We start from the raw sequence: 13,229 nt of genomic DNA on the forward strand, positions 1-13,229 counted from the left end.
CAAAACCTTCTCTCCACTTTGCCTGGTCAGATTTTATAGCCCACTGTACTTGTGTTTTGTGTTAGTGCTCAAGCTGCCTTGTCTCACAGTAGGCTTAATCTTATAAAACAGTCTGGTTAAAAAAAAAGCATCAACAACAACACAAAAACAAGTGTACTGTATATATTTGTATTGTGGTTGGCAATACTATTACCATACATTAGAACACTTTGATTGCAGCGTCCCAGAGCCTTGTTACGCTAATCAGCTAATGAATTGACAGCTAATCTGATATTGTCACATGAACACTCGGATGTATGTGTGTGTGTGTGTGTGCTTGCGTGAATAGTGTGAAAGAAAATTGGGAAGATAATGAATAAGAGAAGGAGAAGAATCTTTTGTCTCTTCTACAGCTGACTCAGTGAATACAATCAGTTCAAGCCGTTTTAAATTACTCAGGCTAAGGGCGTCATGGGAGACGAGGCTCTGCAGTGACACAGTCGCAGCGTTCAATCCATCATCCGCCAATGAGGGAATGGGATAATCCCACGAATGAATGGCTGGTTAACCTCACGGTGTAGTGGTCAATACTGTACAAGTATCAGGCTGACCGTCTTATTGATTGGCTCGCATACATACAGTATCTGCTGTAGGTCGAGTGAGAGCGTTGCATTAAACATGACAGGGCCAGTGTTCAGGATGGCTACGATTCTGTCCCTGTATTATCACTTCTGACCCATACCCCTTTTACATTGGACAAAAAAACACACTAACACCACTAAGATCAGGCTTTTGTCTTAAGGGGGAAATGGTACAATCGTCATTTGTTCGCAGTTCCCAGAGTCCCAGGTTCTGACAAACTCCACATCCCATTTCCAGAGTATAAAATAATTTATATCTGGAGTTAACATCTTGGACTAACGCAAGATTCACTTTATTCATGGGTGCACACTTACTTGTTCATGCTTGTTGAAAAGTCAAGCAAAGGTCAAGTGTATGTTTTATCGAGTCTTATGTTAAGTGTCATCCATTTGCTGCCTGAAATTCACAGTAGTTCAAATAGACAAGTGATGTCGAGTGAGAAAATGAAAAAAATCTTGAAAATCTTAAGTCCTAAAGTCCTAACTTCAAAGAGGTGCTGAGGGCAAATGTGTTCTCTGACAATCTGACTTAAGCCCATAGCAAACCTGAGTTGAGTGCAAACTGTAAATGGGCGACCAATCTAGCTCACCAAAAGTCCATTTATTTCCCACAGTCGCCAAGTTGGTGATATCTGTCATCAGCTGTCAACAACTGATCAATTCATCCATCTCCCTTCATTCCCAACTGATGGGATTGCATTTCACGAACAGTGGTTCCACCTGAAAGCTGCAGAATGGATGAGACATCAGTCAGAATAATCCCAGTAGATCTGTTGAATCCACAGTTTGTGATTCACGCTAAGGTCATTCATTTGAGTGTTTTCTGTTTATGTGCATTTGAAGCCTCTCAATGCCTGGCTGTTTCTCTCTCCTTGCTGTTTTCTCTCTGCCAGCGACGTTATTTGCTTTTCTTCGTCAGCAGTAAGTTTCATAAAGTTGACAAAAAAACACGCCATGCGTTTAGGATGTTTTTCACCTGTGATTCTGTTGCCATAACAGTTGATGAGCAACATGTGGAGAAAGCTTATTGTTGTCGTTTTTTGTGAATTGGCCCTGTCTAAATAAAGAAAAATAAACAATATTAATGTCATGTCATGTTATAAGATAGGAATAGATAAGAAAATTATTATTTATTTAATGATTCTTAATAATAATTTCCCAGAATGCAGGGAAATTAATTAAAATGTATTGTTTTATCCAGCAAACAGTCAAACCAGAAAATGTTCAGTTTACTACCATCTACAGTATGAAAAAGTTGTAGTAGTAGTAGTAGTAGTAGTAGTGGGAGTAGTATATATGCACATACTGTATATGAAGCTGTAATACTTAGGAGCTGCACTAATACTATGTAATAGACTGGAACAAAATAGTCCCCTCATTTAATCTGCTACAGTATGCACTGAACTCCCTCAATACTTGTAAGTCTTTCTCCATAGATCAAACATTAGTGACCTATATCGCACAGTGGCTGTTACATCCATCCTGTTAGCACATACAGTATGATAGTCTGGGCAAACAGAGTTCATTATGAAAGTTTGCAAGGAGAGAGTACAAGAGGGAAACTTTGCTCTATCTGTCTGGGTTGGATAGCAGTCTGTTCTCTTACATCGCACCATAAGGAGCGGTCAGCAAGTCCCTGCCAAAAAGATGAAATGTTACCTCTCCAAGGTAAAATGTTTCATTCCAAGTTATCTGTACTCTGCCTTGTTATTTTTGCTGGATGTGGAAACATACTGTTCTGTCCTAGCTGCTGATGACAGTGCATCTTACACTGATACATAAAACCTATACACACAAGCATTAGACGGGGTTTGTAACAAAGTGCTGAAACTATTCTTATCAAGGTCAAATTCAGTTCAGCCTGCATATCAGTTGCTTCTTTAAAAGTTCTAACAATGACTTCCTCCCCGGCTGTTTGCAAGTTAGTCATTTCAAAGCATCAGATTGTCCACAAGCCTGCAACGAAACAAGTCTCTGTCCCTATTTACCACCTTAGATTACGCTTACATTGCTCAGGAGTCAGGTGAAAAATGAAAGCAAGATGTGAAGTAAATGTATGCAGCAAAGTGTGCCAACAAGGTTACTGAAAGGTCGAGAGTCAATTCCATTAGAGGGTCTATTAAACCAGAGAGCCTCAGTTTCTGACTTTCCACTGTGAAGGAAGCACAGAGAGCCAGAAACCAGTACTAAAGACGAATCCCCTGAGTCCTTCACAGGTCTGTCTGACCTACTTTCTCAAGCTACTGATTCTTATCCGTAGGAGAGAAAATACACTCTCACCTGTGCTGAATACCTATTCTTTTTAATAGTATGTGCATTTCAGTCTGTTTATTCAAACACAACCTCAGGACAATCAATAAAGTGCTCAGTGGAATCCAGCCTGCATACTGCATAATTGATAAGGGACCAAAGATAGTTTCCAAAATATCGTCCTACTTCTTACTAAGAGCTTTGGGTTATTTACTTTGACAGAAATGTTTGTCTGTTTTCTTTTGCTAAATTTATTATATCGGGATAAACCAAGGGGGACCCCAAAACAAACGCAAGAACAAACAGAAAACAAAACAATACAAAACTCAAGGCACAACACTCAGTTACAACCTAGGATATAGACTGTTGATTAAACTAGAGAGGAACAGTCACTGGTAGCATTGCTAAAGACACATGCAATTTGTTTTAAAATAAGAGAATAAAACACTTTTCAATAAGCCATTAAGATGGACTGTTTAGATCTATTTGATAATCTGTCAAATTGTTACATTTGTAGAATGCTAAAGTCAGATAGCAAAGCCTCTTGAATTTGTGATTTTTTTGATTCAATGTATAATAGTCTAATCTACCTATAATTGAAGACTACAAAGAGAAAACATTAACATCATCATTAATAAAAACAGAAAACAAGTGGTCCTACAGGAGAACCTTGAGGCACACCTTTTTGCAGACTTGGCAAATGAGTTACAACCTTGCACAACAACACATGAATTAAGCCACACCAATGCATTTTGGGAAAGGCATGGTGCTTATCTAATGGAAATAGTGATGTATGAGGTCAAAATGAAATCTTGCCCATGCTATAACCGTTTGTGTCATAGGAGATATGAGTTCAAAGCTGATCCAAGGTAGTTGTCTGTCCTTAATTTATTTATTAACCTTTAAAAAAAAAATAAAATAACAAGAGTTTTAACATCTTGTATAAATTTGAATCTATCCCAGTTAGGGGCAATCATTAATAAACATGCCTGGGTCTATTCCTACTACTGGTGTTATTTTCATCTTCCACACACAGTAAACTACTGAATGGTCTCTGAAGCCTTCTGACAAAACACCTGCTCTCCACTCACCAGCCAAATTCTATTTGGCTGTGAGAACAGTATCCAGTCAAGCAAACACTGAGAAGTGGGGCGACTCTAGAGGGCTCATTAATTAGCCGTGTTAGGTTAAGATCAGAAAAAATAGTTTTATCTTTGCTGAAGGACCTATTAAACAAATTTTTGTTCAAGGCGCCCAAAATAATAAATTATTTTACTCTGACAAACAAAAAAACAATCAGCCATGTTAGAAGTAACAAAAAATAAAAGTTTTTGAAACACTGGAGCATGCTGCTCATGTTTATGCCTCTCACCTGTACTGAGCCTGGAAATGATCCTGGACAAAACTGTGTCGGTCTCGAGGCTGCTGTGTGCTGGCTGAACTGGGATTAGATGGATCCCCCAATGAACTGGGTCCCTGCAGAGAAACAGGCACAGAAAGAGAAACAGAAAGATGACAAATAATCACTTTAGTTGATATGGTACATTTCACTTTATTTCTTAAGAGAATTATTTGCAGACAGATGCATAAATACAAGCAAATATACAAGTATACATCATCTTCACAATATTAAATAAGACATTTATTGAACAATAGTTTCCTACATGCTTTCTCATAAATGAATTAGAGCTGCAGTAGGAAATAATTTATTAGTTGTTATCGTCTATATTACAGATTAAGGCTGCATGCAAGAAGTGCACTGTATCCCAACTGCATTTATCCAAGTTGCCCAAGTTTATATCAGGCGTCAGTATCCTGACCGGCAAAAGATTATTTTGCTGCAGGGACAGATAATGCAAAACTTTCATGAACAGGAGCCAACGAAGGAAACTTCTTCACCACCTCAGCGTTTTCGCTCACTAAAATTTACTTCTTCAACAAACTGCAAGATGATCAAACAGATGTAGATAGAGACAGACTGAGAACAAGTGAGAGAAAGAGAGATTTACACATGACAAGTTTAGTGTCTGCTCCACAGGTGAAAGTGACTCAAACAGCATGTACCATGCGAGATAAGCAAATGGGAGAGGAGGAGAGAAAAGTTTAAATGGTAGATGTTGGAACAGTCAATAGAGATTGGTGTCAGCAATGTTTGAGATGTCAACCGCCCTCCGCGTCACGATAATGTGTGCTGAAAACACTAAATGGCTGTGATACCCTCCATGCTGTGTCGGACCCAGCAGGAGGGCAAAAAAGGCTTCAAAGATAAATATGAGGATAAAAGAACGAAGGCGATGAATAAAAGATGGACTACGATGATGAAAACTATGACTCGAGGAAACTGAGCAACAGATTGCTGAATCGTTATGGTGGTAATGACAGATTTGACACAGGCAAGCAGCACCAGTCTTAGTCTGCTGCTACATGGAGTTTTGCATCGTGTAAAATTGGTGACCTCTGTTAACTAATGATGAACATGGAAATTTAAGATGTAAAGCTTTTTTATCAGATAAGGAAAAAGCTGGGGCATCAGTGTGTGTGATAGTAAAGTGGTAGTCTCTGACGCGGATCCATCACCTCTCAGAGATCATGTACCTACAGTATTATGTAGCGCAACTTTAGATACTCTTTTCGAGCTGAAGCAACAGTGGAACAATAATGCACCAGCTGTGTGTAAAAAGTGCGCAGCAGAAACATTTCCATTTGTAGGAACAGGATTCAGGCAGAGTAACAGACATCCTCTCTGCAGAATGATGGGATGTTTGCCAAACACCATTACCAGGCAGAATTCTGGTAATTATCAATTCCCTCGGGTTTCTGGGGTCTGTGGGACATACTCCACATGTACCAATGCTGCTTTTTATACTACTTGTTTGACAAAGGCCCAATCCAAATACACTCCTTGGCCTTAACACAAAATTAGCATTACTGATTTGTGCTTGCCAGTCCCCCCTTTTGACTTATTTCAACGATGATTTCCCCCCTTTTGATGTCATGTGACTCCTGAAATTTAACGGAAGTCCAGCAGTGAAGTTGCTACACTTGGTACCACTCCTCTAATATGAGTGCAGACTGGCAGGGTAGGAGCCCAGGTTGCTAAGGTCAGTCTCTAAAGCAACACTAGTGGTCAGGTAATGAAGCAGAGTTCTTTTTTTATTTGATTACTTTGTTGATGACTTGATTGATGCTTTTCTTTTATCTCCATCTATAAATGGCAAATGGCACCGTGACAGCACCAGGATTGCCACCGCGATGCAAAACACCACAACTGTCGACGGCATACTGGAAATGTCTGCTTGTATATGTTTTCATGAAGATCATCGGCGACAGCCGAGGACGTATGAAGGTCTTTAAATTTGTCCCATTTCACAGAGGGAGATTTCAACCTTATAACTTTGTTCTGAGGGGCGAGGGGGACTCGAAAACGAGGTTTGGGGTGAAAATTGAAAATGGGATTGAGCCAAAAAGTCACCTTACATCTTTGACACTAAATGTTTACATTGGCTGTAAATCGTGCAAATGCAGAATTGTTTAAAGGCCCTCTATACCTACACAGGTAATTTCAATTACTCAGCCGAATTAAACCTCCAGCCAGCCGCCTAATCAGGTGACTGAGTGAAAATACCTGTGAGGGGCGACTATAGATGTGCAGAGGCTTTAATGTAAAAATAAATTCTGGCGGTACAGGCCTTTTTCAAAGCAGACTTTTTGACTTGTCACAGCAGGAAAAGCACGGGTGAAACTAATTTCGTTAACGACAGCTCAGTTCCATTAAGTGTCCCAGTAAGCCATGACAGTAAGCCAGCATGCTCCTAAACCAGCTCATCTAACTTTAATGCAGTCAAATATATATATGTGTGTTATGACAAGCTAAAATGTCTGCTGTGAAAAAAAGTCTATTGAACTTGCTTATCTCTGCATTCTGTATACAACTGTCTTCACAAATGGTTGTAATTAAAGTCAATTAATAACATTAACAGGGAGGAAGCTGGGAATTAAGAAGCAACACTTGGCGGTATAACAAAACCAAGAGTCCCTTAAAGGCTCATTCTGTGTTTTGTTTGGTGACAGATGAAAGATCAATACATTCATGTTTCTCAAGCAATCTGAGTTGGATTTTGTTTCAGCTGTAGGCAATGATTTCAATCAAGCAAGTTAACACATGAACTAAGATTTTAAGGACTGTATTACAGAAAAGAAGTGTTAAGAGTCCACAATGATGGCCTGAAACAGATTTCTGATAAGCACTACTGTATGTAACAAATACAGTTAAAGTCCACTGAGATTTCTGAGGTCTGGTCTCTCCACCTTCTCAGGGAAAATGAGACTTCCTGTCCTGTTTCGCAACGTGTCTTTGGAAATAATGACAAATAACTTTCATGAAGCTTTGCTTTTGTTCAAACAAAATCCAATTATTACTGCATTCACTTCGAACAAAAGCTGCTTTTTGGCATCTTGTTTCTCCAAGGTTGGCTCTTTCCAGAATATATAATGAGGTAACATCACAAAGCCAAAAAGGAAGGTGTGACAGCTTGTATTTTTTCTAACTTTCTGGCCTTTTCACTGTGTTTATCCCTAGTAAGTGGACAAAAACACAAAAGAAAATCCCATTATCTTCTAAATCATTGCAAAATGTCAGGCATAATATCTATCTTTCTGAATGATTTCTAATTAGTGCTACTGTGTCTGCTGAGCAGCAACAACAGGGCCACAACAACAAGGAGCAGAAAAAGCAGATCTGCTGTGTGTTTGACAGCAGTTATTTCCACATCCTCACACCTCAGCCATTTGTACAATTGATATGTGAAGATAACAATTTTGCTTATCAACCTCGACAAGGCCTTACACTGAGCAGAATTAGGCAGAATTGAGAAGAGAAATAACAGAGGGATGTGTAAACCCAATAGAAGGAGGTGCCTCTGCCACACAGCAAAACCCTAACCAGCTTATCACTTAGTTGTAATGGACAGTTTAGTGGGCCTGTGTGAGCTATAGAGATTGGAAAAGGGATTCATCTGCACCTGGGGACCAAGCGATGCAGCAGGGGCTATTTGAGCTTGACTTCAATTTCCATTTTGTGCTGGTGAGCATCAGTTTCACTCGGGGTGCCGAGAGTTGGTGGCAGAATGGAAAAAGAGAATTACCTCAAAAGTTAATCTGAAAACCTTGAGATGCAGAACTTCTCAACCTTGGATGGCTGTTATTGATATTTTTAATGTAATAATTGATGCCGTTTATCTGTATGTTAACTTTGTATTCTGAATTAAAACTAAACTAATCATATTTGATTTTACAGTTGACCATTAAGCCGTATTTTTATAAATGGAACAAACGACAGAGATTTCTTTCATCTTCTCAGCATAGATTTATGAATATGTCACGGTCAAATGAGACAATTAAAATGTTTTATCCTAACAATAACGTTCTGTATTTAACATGTATAGCTCTCATTTTTACGACCCAAGCCGAGCTGCGACTGCCTCTCTTTCTCTTGATTTCGCCCTCTTTTCTCCATCTCTTCTCTGGAGGACAATGGCGAACAATCCTCAGACCCTCAGAGACAGACTAGGTTACAAGCATCACCATGGAAACCCTGGCCTCATTCCCCCCAATCAACATGTGGGAACAGGGAACTTTTTCATCACTCAGAGCGTGGCCTAAAAATAAAGAGAGAGTCTAATCACCAGAGCCATTCATGTTTGTCTGAAGCATTTACCACTAATGTTCATGTTGGGGTATGTTTCAGTGCATTCCTAAATGAATACACTGAAGGTAAATTCCAGTGTTTTACCTTAGAGCTCAGTCATATTGTGTTAACTATTTTGCATTCCCTCTTATATACATTTAATGTAGCCGAGGACACAAAGTGCTAACAGAGAAAGACAGCCATTTATAATGAGAGCCTAAGTGGTGACAATGCTAATAGTAGCCTTACAACAGGGAGTACAATATGGTCAAAAGAGGGAAATGAGTAAGAGACAAAGACTTTGGCTTTGATACTTCATTCTCGATGCAGTTATCAAAGCATTAAGTGTGCGTAATGGGTGAACTGCCTACGATCATTCCCGACGCAAAGTGTGCAGGAATTTATCCACTTGTACTTGTACTAATGAATGTGTGAAAATAAACAAAACAATTGCTTTAAACAATCTAAACATCCACAAATATTCCCGAGTTGAAAGCTGCTGTATTTTCTTATTAAAATAAGTGTTAAATATGTCTGTATTCCCACAGTCATCACTGTTATAGAGTGTCTAGTCAGTAACCGATGTTTCTTCTCTCCCTGCTCATGCAGTAAAAGAGAAAATACTTTTTCTGGTGTCCCTGCCCACTTTATCCAATCAGGACATATTCCATCAGGAGGTGGACCTGTCTGCTCGGGGAACACGCAGGGAGCAGGATCCTCCTGCTGTGGTACCTACACCGGCAATGGCTGGACAGGGAAAGCCACTAATTCTGGCGCTGCCAGTGACGGCTTATACAGCCAAACAGGCCAAGCAATGAAAAACGCTTGAAGAAAAGAAAGAGGCAAAGACACCTGCCTTGAAAAAAAGAAAGGGAGTCTTGCAACTGTGGTAAAGTAGAGAGGTGGGAGGGGATTACTGAGGGACAGGAAGTTAGTTGAAATGATGACAACCTACAGCAGGTTTTAAAAAAATCCTTCTCTTTGTTTTTTAGAACCTTTTCTACACACTGTTGAAAAATGAGGGCAGTGGGCTTTTCACTGCACACTTGAAAAGCCACCGTCCACCATAAGCAGGTCACAACAACCTCTCAGCCAGACCCGAGAACAGATGACTCCATTGAGCAAGAGGATAAAGAAGATAGTACACACCAACGCACACCGTATTGTATATGTACAGAAGCATACTGTGTTTACTGTAGATACGCAGATAGTTAAAACTCAGGGAGAGACAGACAGAGCACTGGGTATAGGCTACTGTCTTTATTTAGCACCCAGGGAATAATGAATACCACCACAGCATCGTTCCAGCTCTGCTATCGGCTGCCAAAAATAGATGCGGGGGCCGGCCGCAGCAATAACAAGTGAATACTAATATTCAGAAGCACTAAGCTGTTCAATTGTCACACTGGGTGCGATCCAAAAAACTCTGATTTCTCACAGATCCAGGCCACATTCAACGGCCTCCTGTTGCTTGGGGACAAAAATTACTGCCGCCGTCCACACGCCCCTGGCAGTATAATTGATTTTGCAGATTTACATATCGGACCTGGTTTTAGAGCTCTGCGTGCTTCTGCTAAAATAGCTGTATTTGCCTTGTTCTCTAGACTAAACCCAGTAGTCTCAGCTGCTTTCAGAAAAGGACAGTACAGCAATGAGCAGGTACAGGGACAACTGAGGAAATATTCATGGTCTCCAAAGCCTCTTTTTCTGCTTTTTCTTGAAGTAAGGGATAGCTCTATTTTACTCATGCTTTCATCTTCAGATTCAGTTTTATTTATTTTTGTCCAAACAGCCAGGTATCGGTCGATTATAGCAACAAAGAGCTGATCTAACACAGCGTATGAGCCAAAAGCCCTGAGAACTTGTAGCAATGGGTTCAGGGAATTGGACACACATGCCTTTGAGAACAAGAAATACATTTTTTGTGATTATTTGATTGTAACTTTGATACACAGAGCCTGTTTCTATTATTACACAGGTGCTCTAAAACAAACTACATTTGCCAGCGAAGCCTTTTCTAGCATACTGAACAAGTTTTCTGGGTATTTCTGGGGTGTATAAAGAGAGCTAAGGTCACTTTGAAAAGAACATCGTGTCCTCCAACTCTCTTGTTCTCCCTCTCTGTTTACTCCTGCTCGGAGCGATGGGAGGTCAAACGGGTACGTATCACCACCATCAGCAGAGCTCGACATCAATGCAATCACAGGAGCGACAAACCCACAAGGACTCATGGGTACTACTGTGTATCAGTGAGAGCATTGCGCTCTCTGCACACACTCGCATGAAGGCTCGCCAGGGCCTGCGCACACACACTCACAAACACACACAGGCACGAGGCAGACAGACACATCAAGACATCGAGATGAGTCATGCTTCAGTCAGCTGTTTTCTTTTCCTTGAGTGTTTTATGGATTCTTATGCATGTTAAAGGTCTTTTAGGTTGAAAAGTCTGCACTAACCGAAGCTCCTCTCTCCCAACGAAAATGCTGCTCCTGAAACGCTTTGTCAGTAGTCCTGCCTTTGTTTCGGTGACTTTGTGACATCACACTACACCGCCACGTCACACACCTTTTGCGTAATGTATGCCTTGCGACTAGTTTGGCACATAAGAATTGATTAAGCACAGCTGCTCTGTTGTTGTTGGCTCAGGCATGTGTGAGCTGACCAATCAGAGCAGACTGGGTATTTGGGGAGAGCTTTTCAGACAGAGGGGGACAGTGTGATGCAGCACTGGACAGTACGAGAAGACTAATGTGTTTTTGAGCACCAAAGCATGTACACCTATTCTAGTAGTGGCCCAAAATAAAATGAGGAACCTGAAAATAAGCTCCTATAATATCCTTTAATAGCAGCACAAGTTAAATTTACTTGCTGGCAATCAGTCACCCTCACTTCACTGCTGGATCCTACAGAGCTCACTGTGTGTGTGTGTGTGTGTGTGTGTGTGTGTGTGTGTGTGTGTGTGTGTGTGTGTGTGTGTCTGTGGTCAGCATTTCATGTACACAGCTAAGCTAAAAACCAGAGCAGATTGAGTCTCTGATTGTCTCGAGAGCCTGCATAGCTGCATCTGCCCACCCACTGCACAGCTCTCCTGCGCTGCTGTCCTCTCATCCCTCCTCCCCGTCTCTACAGGACACCCCACCATGCAGGTTTTGGTAAATTCACCAAGAGACCGTCAAAAACTGTAAGCAACGCAATCTTCGAGCAAATACGAGCCTATAGGAAACACCTCAGAAAGGATTACACATTTGAGGTATTTACACCAAGTATGCTATTTTAATCCCATCAGGGCTCCTCTACAGCACAGTGTGAGACAAGATAGCTGCCTTTGTAAAGACCTCTGCAAGTACAACTACACAGAGATGTAGAAAAATAATAAAAGAAGTGTGTCCCTCTTTTGAAAGAGTGCTACCTCAAGGGCTATACGTCTCGCATCTTCTTCCTAAAAAATATGTACTGATGGGGTCAAACCCTTTACAAATCCCATTGGTGCTTTCAGTCACCCAGTATGTCTCCATCAGCATGGAGGCGCTGGGTATTTGGTTGACATAAGACAGACAGACAGACACTCATCTTCACTGTGAGCTTTCTCTCCAGCTCCAAGACTTCTCTCCTCCGAGTCCTCACCTCAGTTTGGGACTCAGTTCTGTGTGATCAGTGAAACATTTCTCCAGTGCAGCCACTGTAAATCTCCCTGGCCCTGCGCCTCTGGCAGACGCACAGCTTCCCTCCAGAGATCTTCACACTCCACTCCCAACATGAAAACATATGTTGTTATCAAAGAGCTGCTGATTCCCCATGGCACGCATTCATGTGAGACGTTTCTGAGGCGCTCCTCCACAGCGTGGTGGGGAGTGAGTGGGAGTTTGGCTTGCTGCGTGATGTTGCAGATTTGGAGGTGTGTGTATATGTGTGAGTGTGTACGTGGGGGGGGTTGTAGTTTCAGAGCAAGCGAAAGAATCTAAAACCACTATCACAATGGGAAAGAGTGGGTGTTTGGTGTGTGTCTGTGCGTGTGGATGGACTAGTTTGGTATAGCTACAAAACATGAAAACAACACAGCAGGCAGGCAGGTTGGCCTCGAGGTAGAGAGACTGACTAATATCCTAAGGGCTGCAGATTCCAACCATGGCGCTGACACACTGGTTTGTTTCTGCTCCAAAATAAAACACTGTGATCGTGATTATTAGTCATCAGTCAGGAGACAAAATGACCTTGATGAAATTTAATAAGAGTTAAACAACTCGAGGCTTGAAAGTTGCCATATTGTTCTTCCACTAACATAATCAAGGAGTATAGTCGGATCAAGAGAGAGCGCCGTCCCTCTCTGTCTTGGACCGAGTTAGGGGCTCACAAATTCATGATCAAACATTCTTCACTGTGTTTTCAAAAACATATTTCAGTGTACTGTTCAGCTGTAAGACAATATTGTTTGTTACCAGCTGGCCGACTTACTGTTTCCTGCCCAACACGCAGTATGTCACCCGTCAGCGGGAGTGAACATTCTGGCTGTTGTAGTGTGAGCAAAAGGAATACCTCAGCTTGTTTTCTTATTTTTCTCTGGTCTTGTAGAAAAATATTTGCATATTTCTACCGCATAGACAGCCCAGTTTTATGCAAGGGCAATCTTTCTACCATTTTGTATTTTGTACAGTGACCAGTCTTCATGGTGG

At 41.1% G+C, this 13,229-nt stretch overlaps 1 protein-coding gene across 1 annotated transcript in view; it reads right to left on the minus strand.

Annotated features, from left to right (window-relative positions):
* usp43a (ubiquitin specific peptidase 43a) overlaps positions 1-13,229 on the minus strand; it is a 118,533-nt gene that overhangs the window by 72,809 nt on the left and 32,495 nt on the right. Inside the window, exon 3 of the mRNA XM_084344349.1 lies at positions 4,243-4,346. Coding sequence (XP_084200475.1) covers positions 4,243-4,346 — 104 coding nt within the window. The remainder of the gene's footprint in view (positions 1-4,242; positions 4,347-13,229) is intronic.

Source organism: Pagrus pagrus (assembly GCF_965226575.1).
Source record: "Pagrus pagrus genome assembly, chromosome: 2".
Lineage (NCBI taxonomy): Eukaryota > Metazoa > Chordata > Actinopteri > Spariformes > Sparidae > Pagrus > Pagrus pagrus.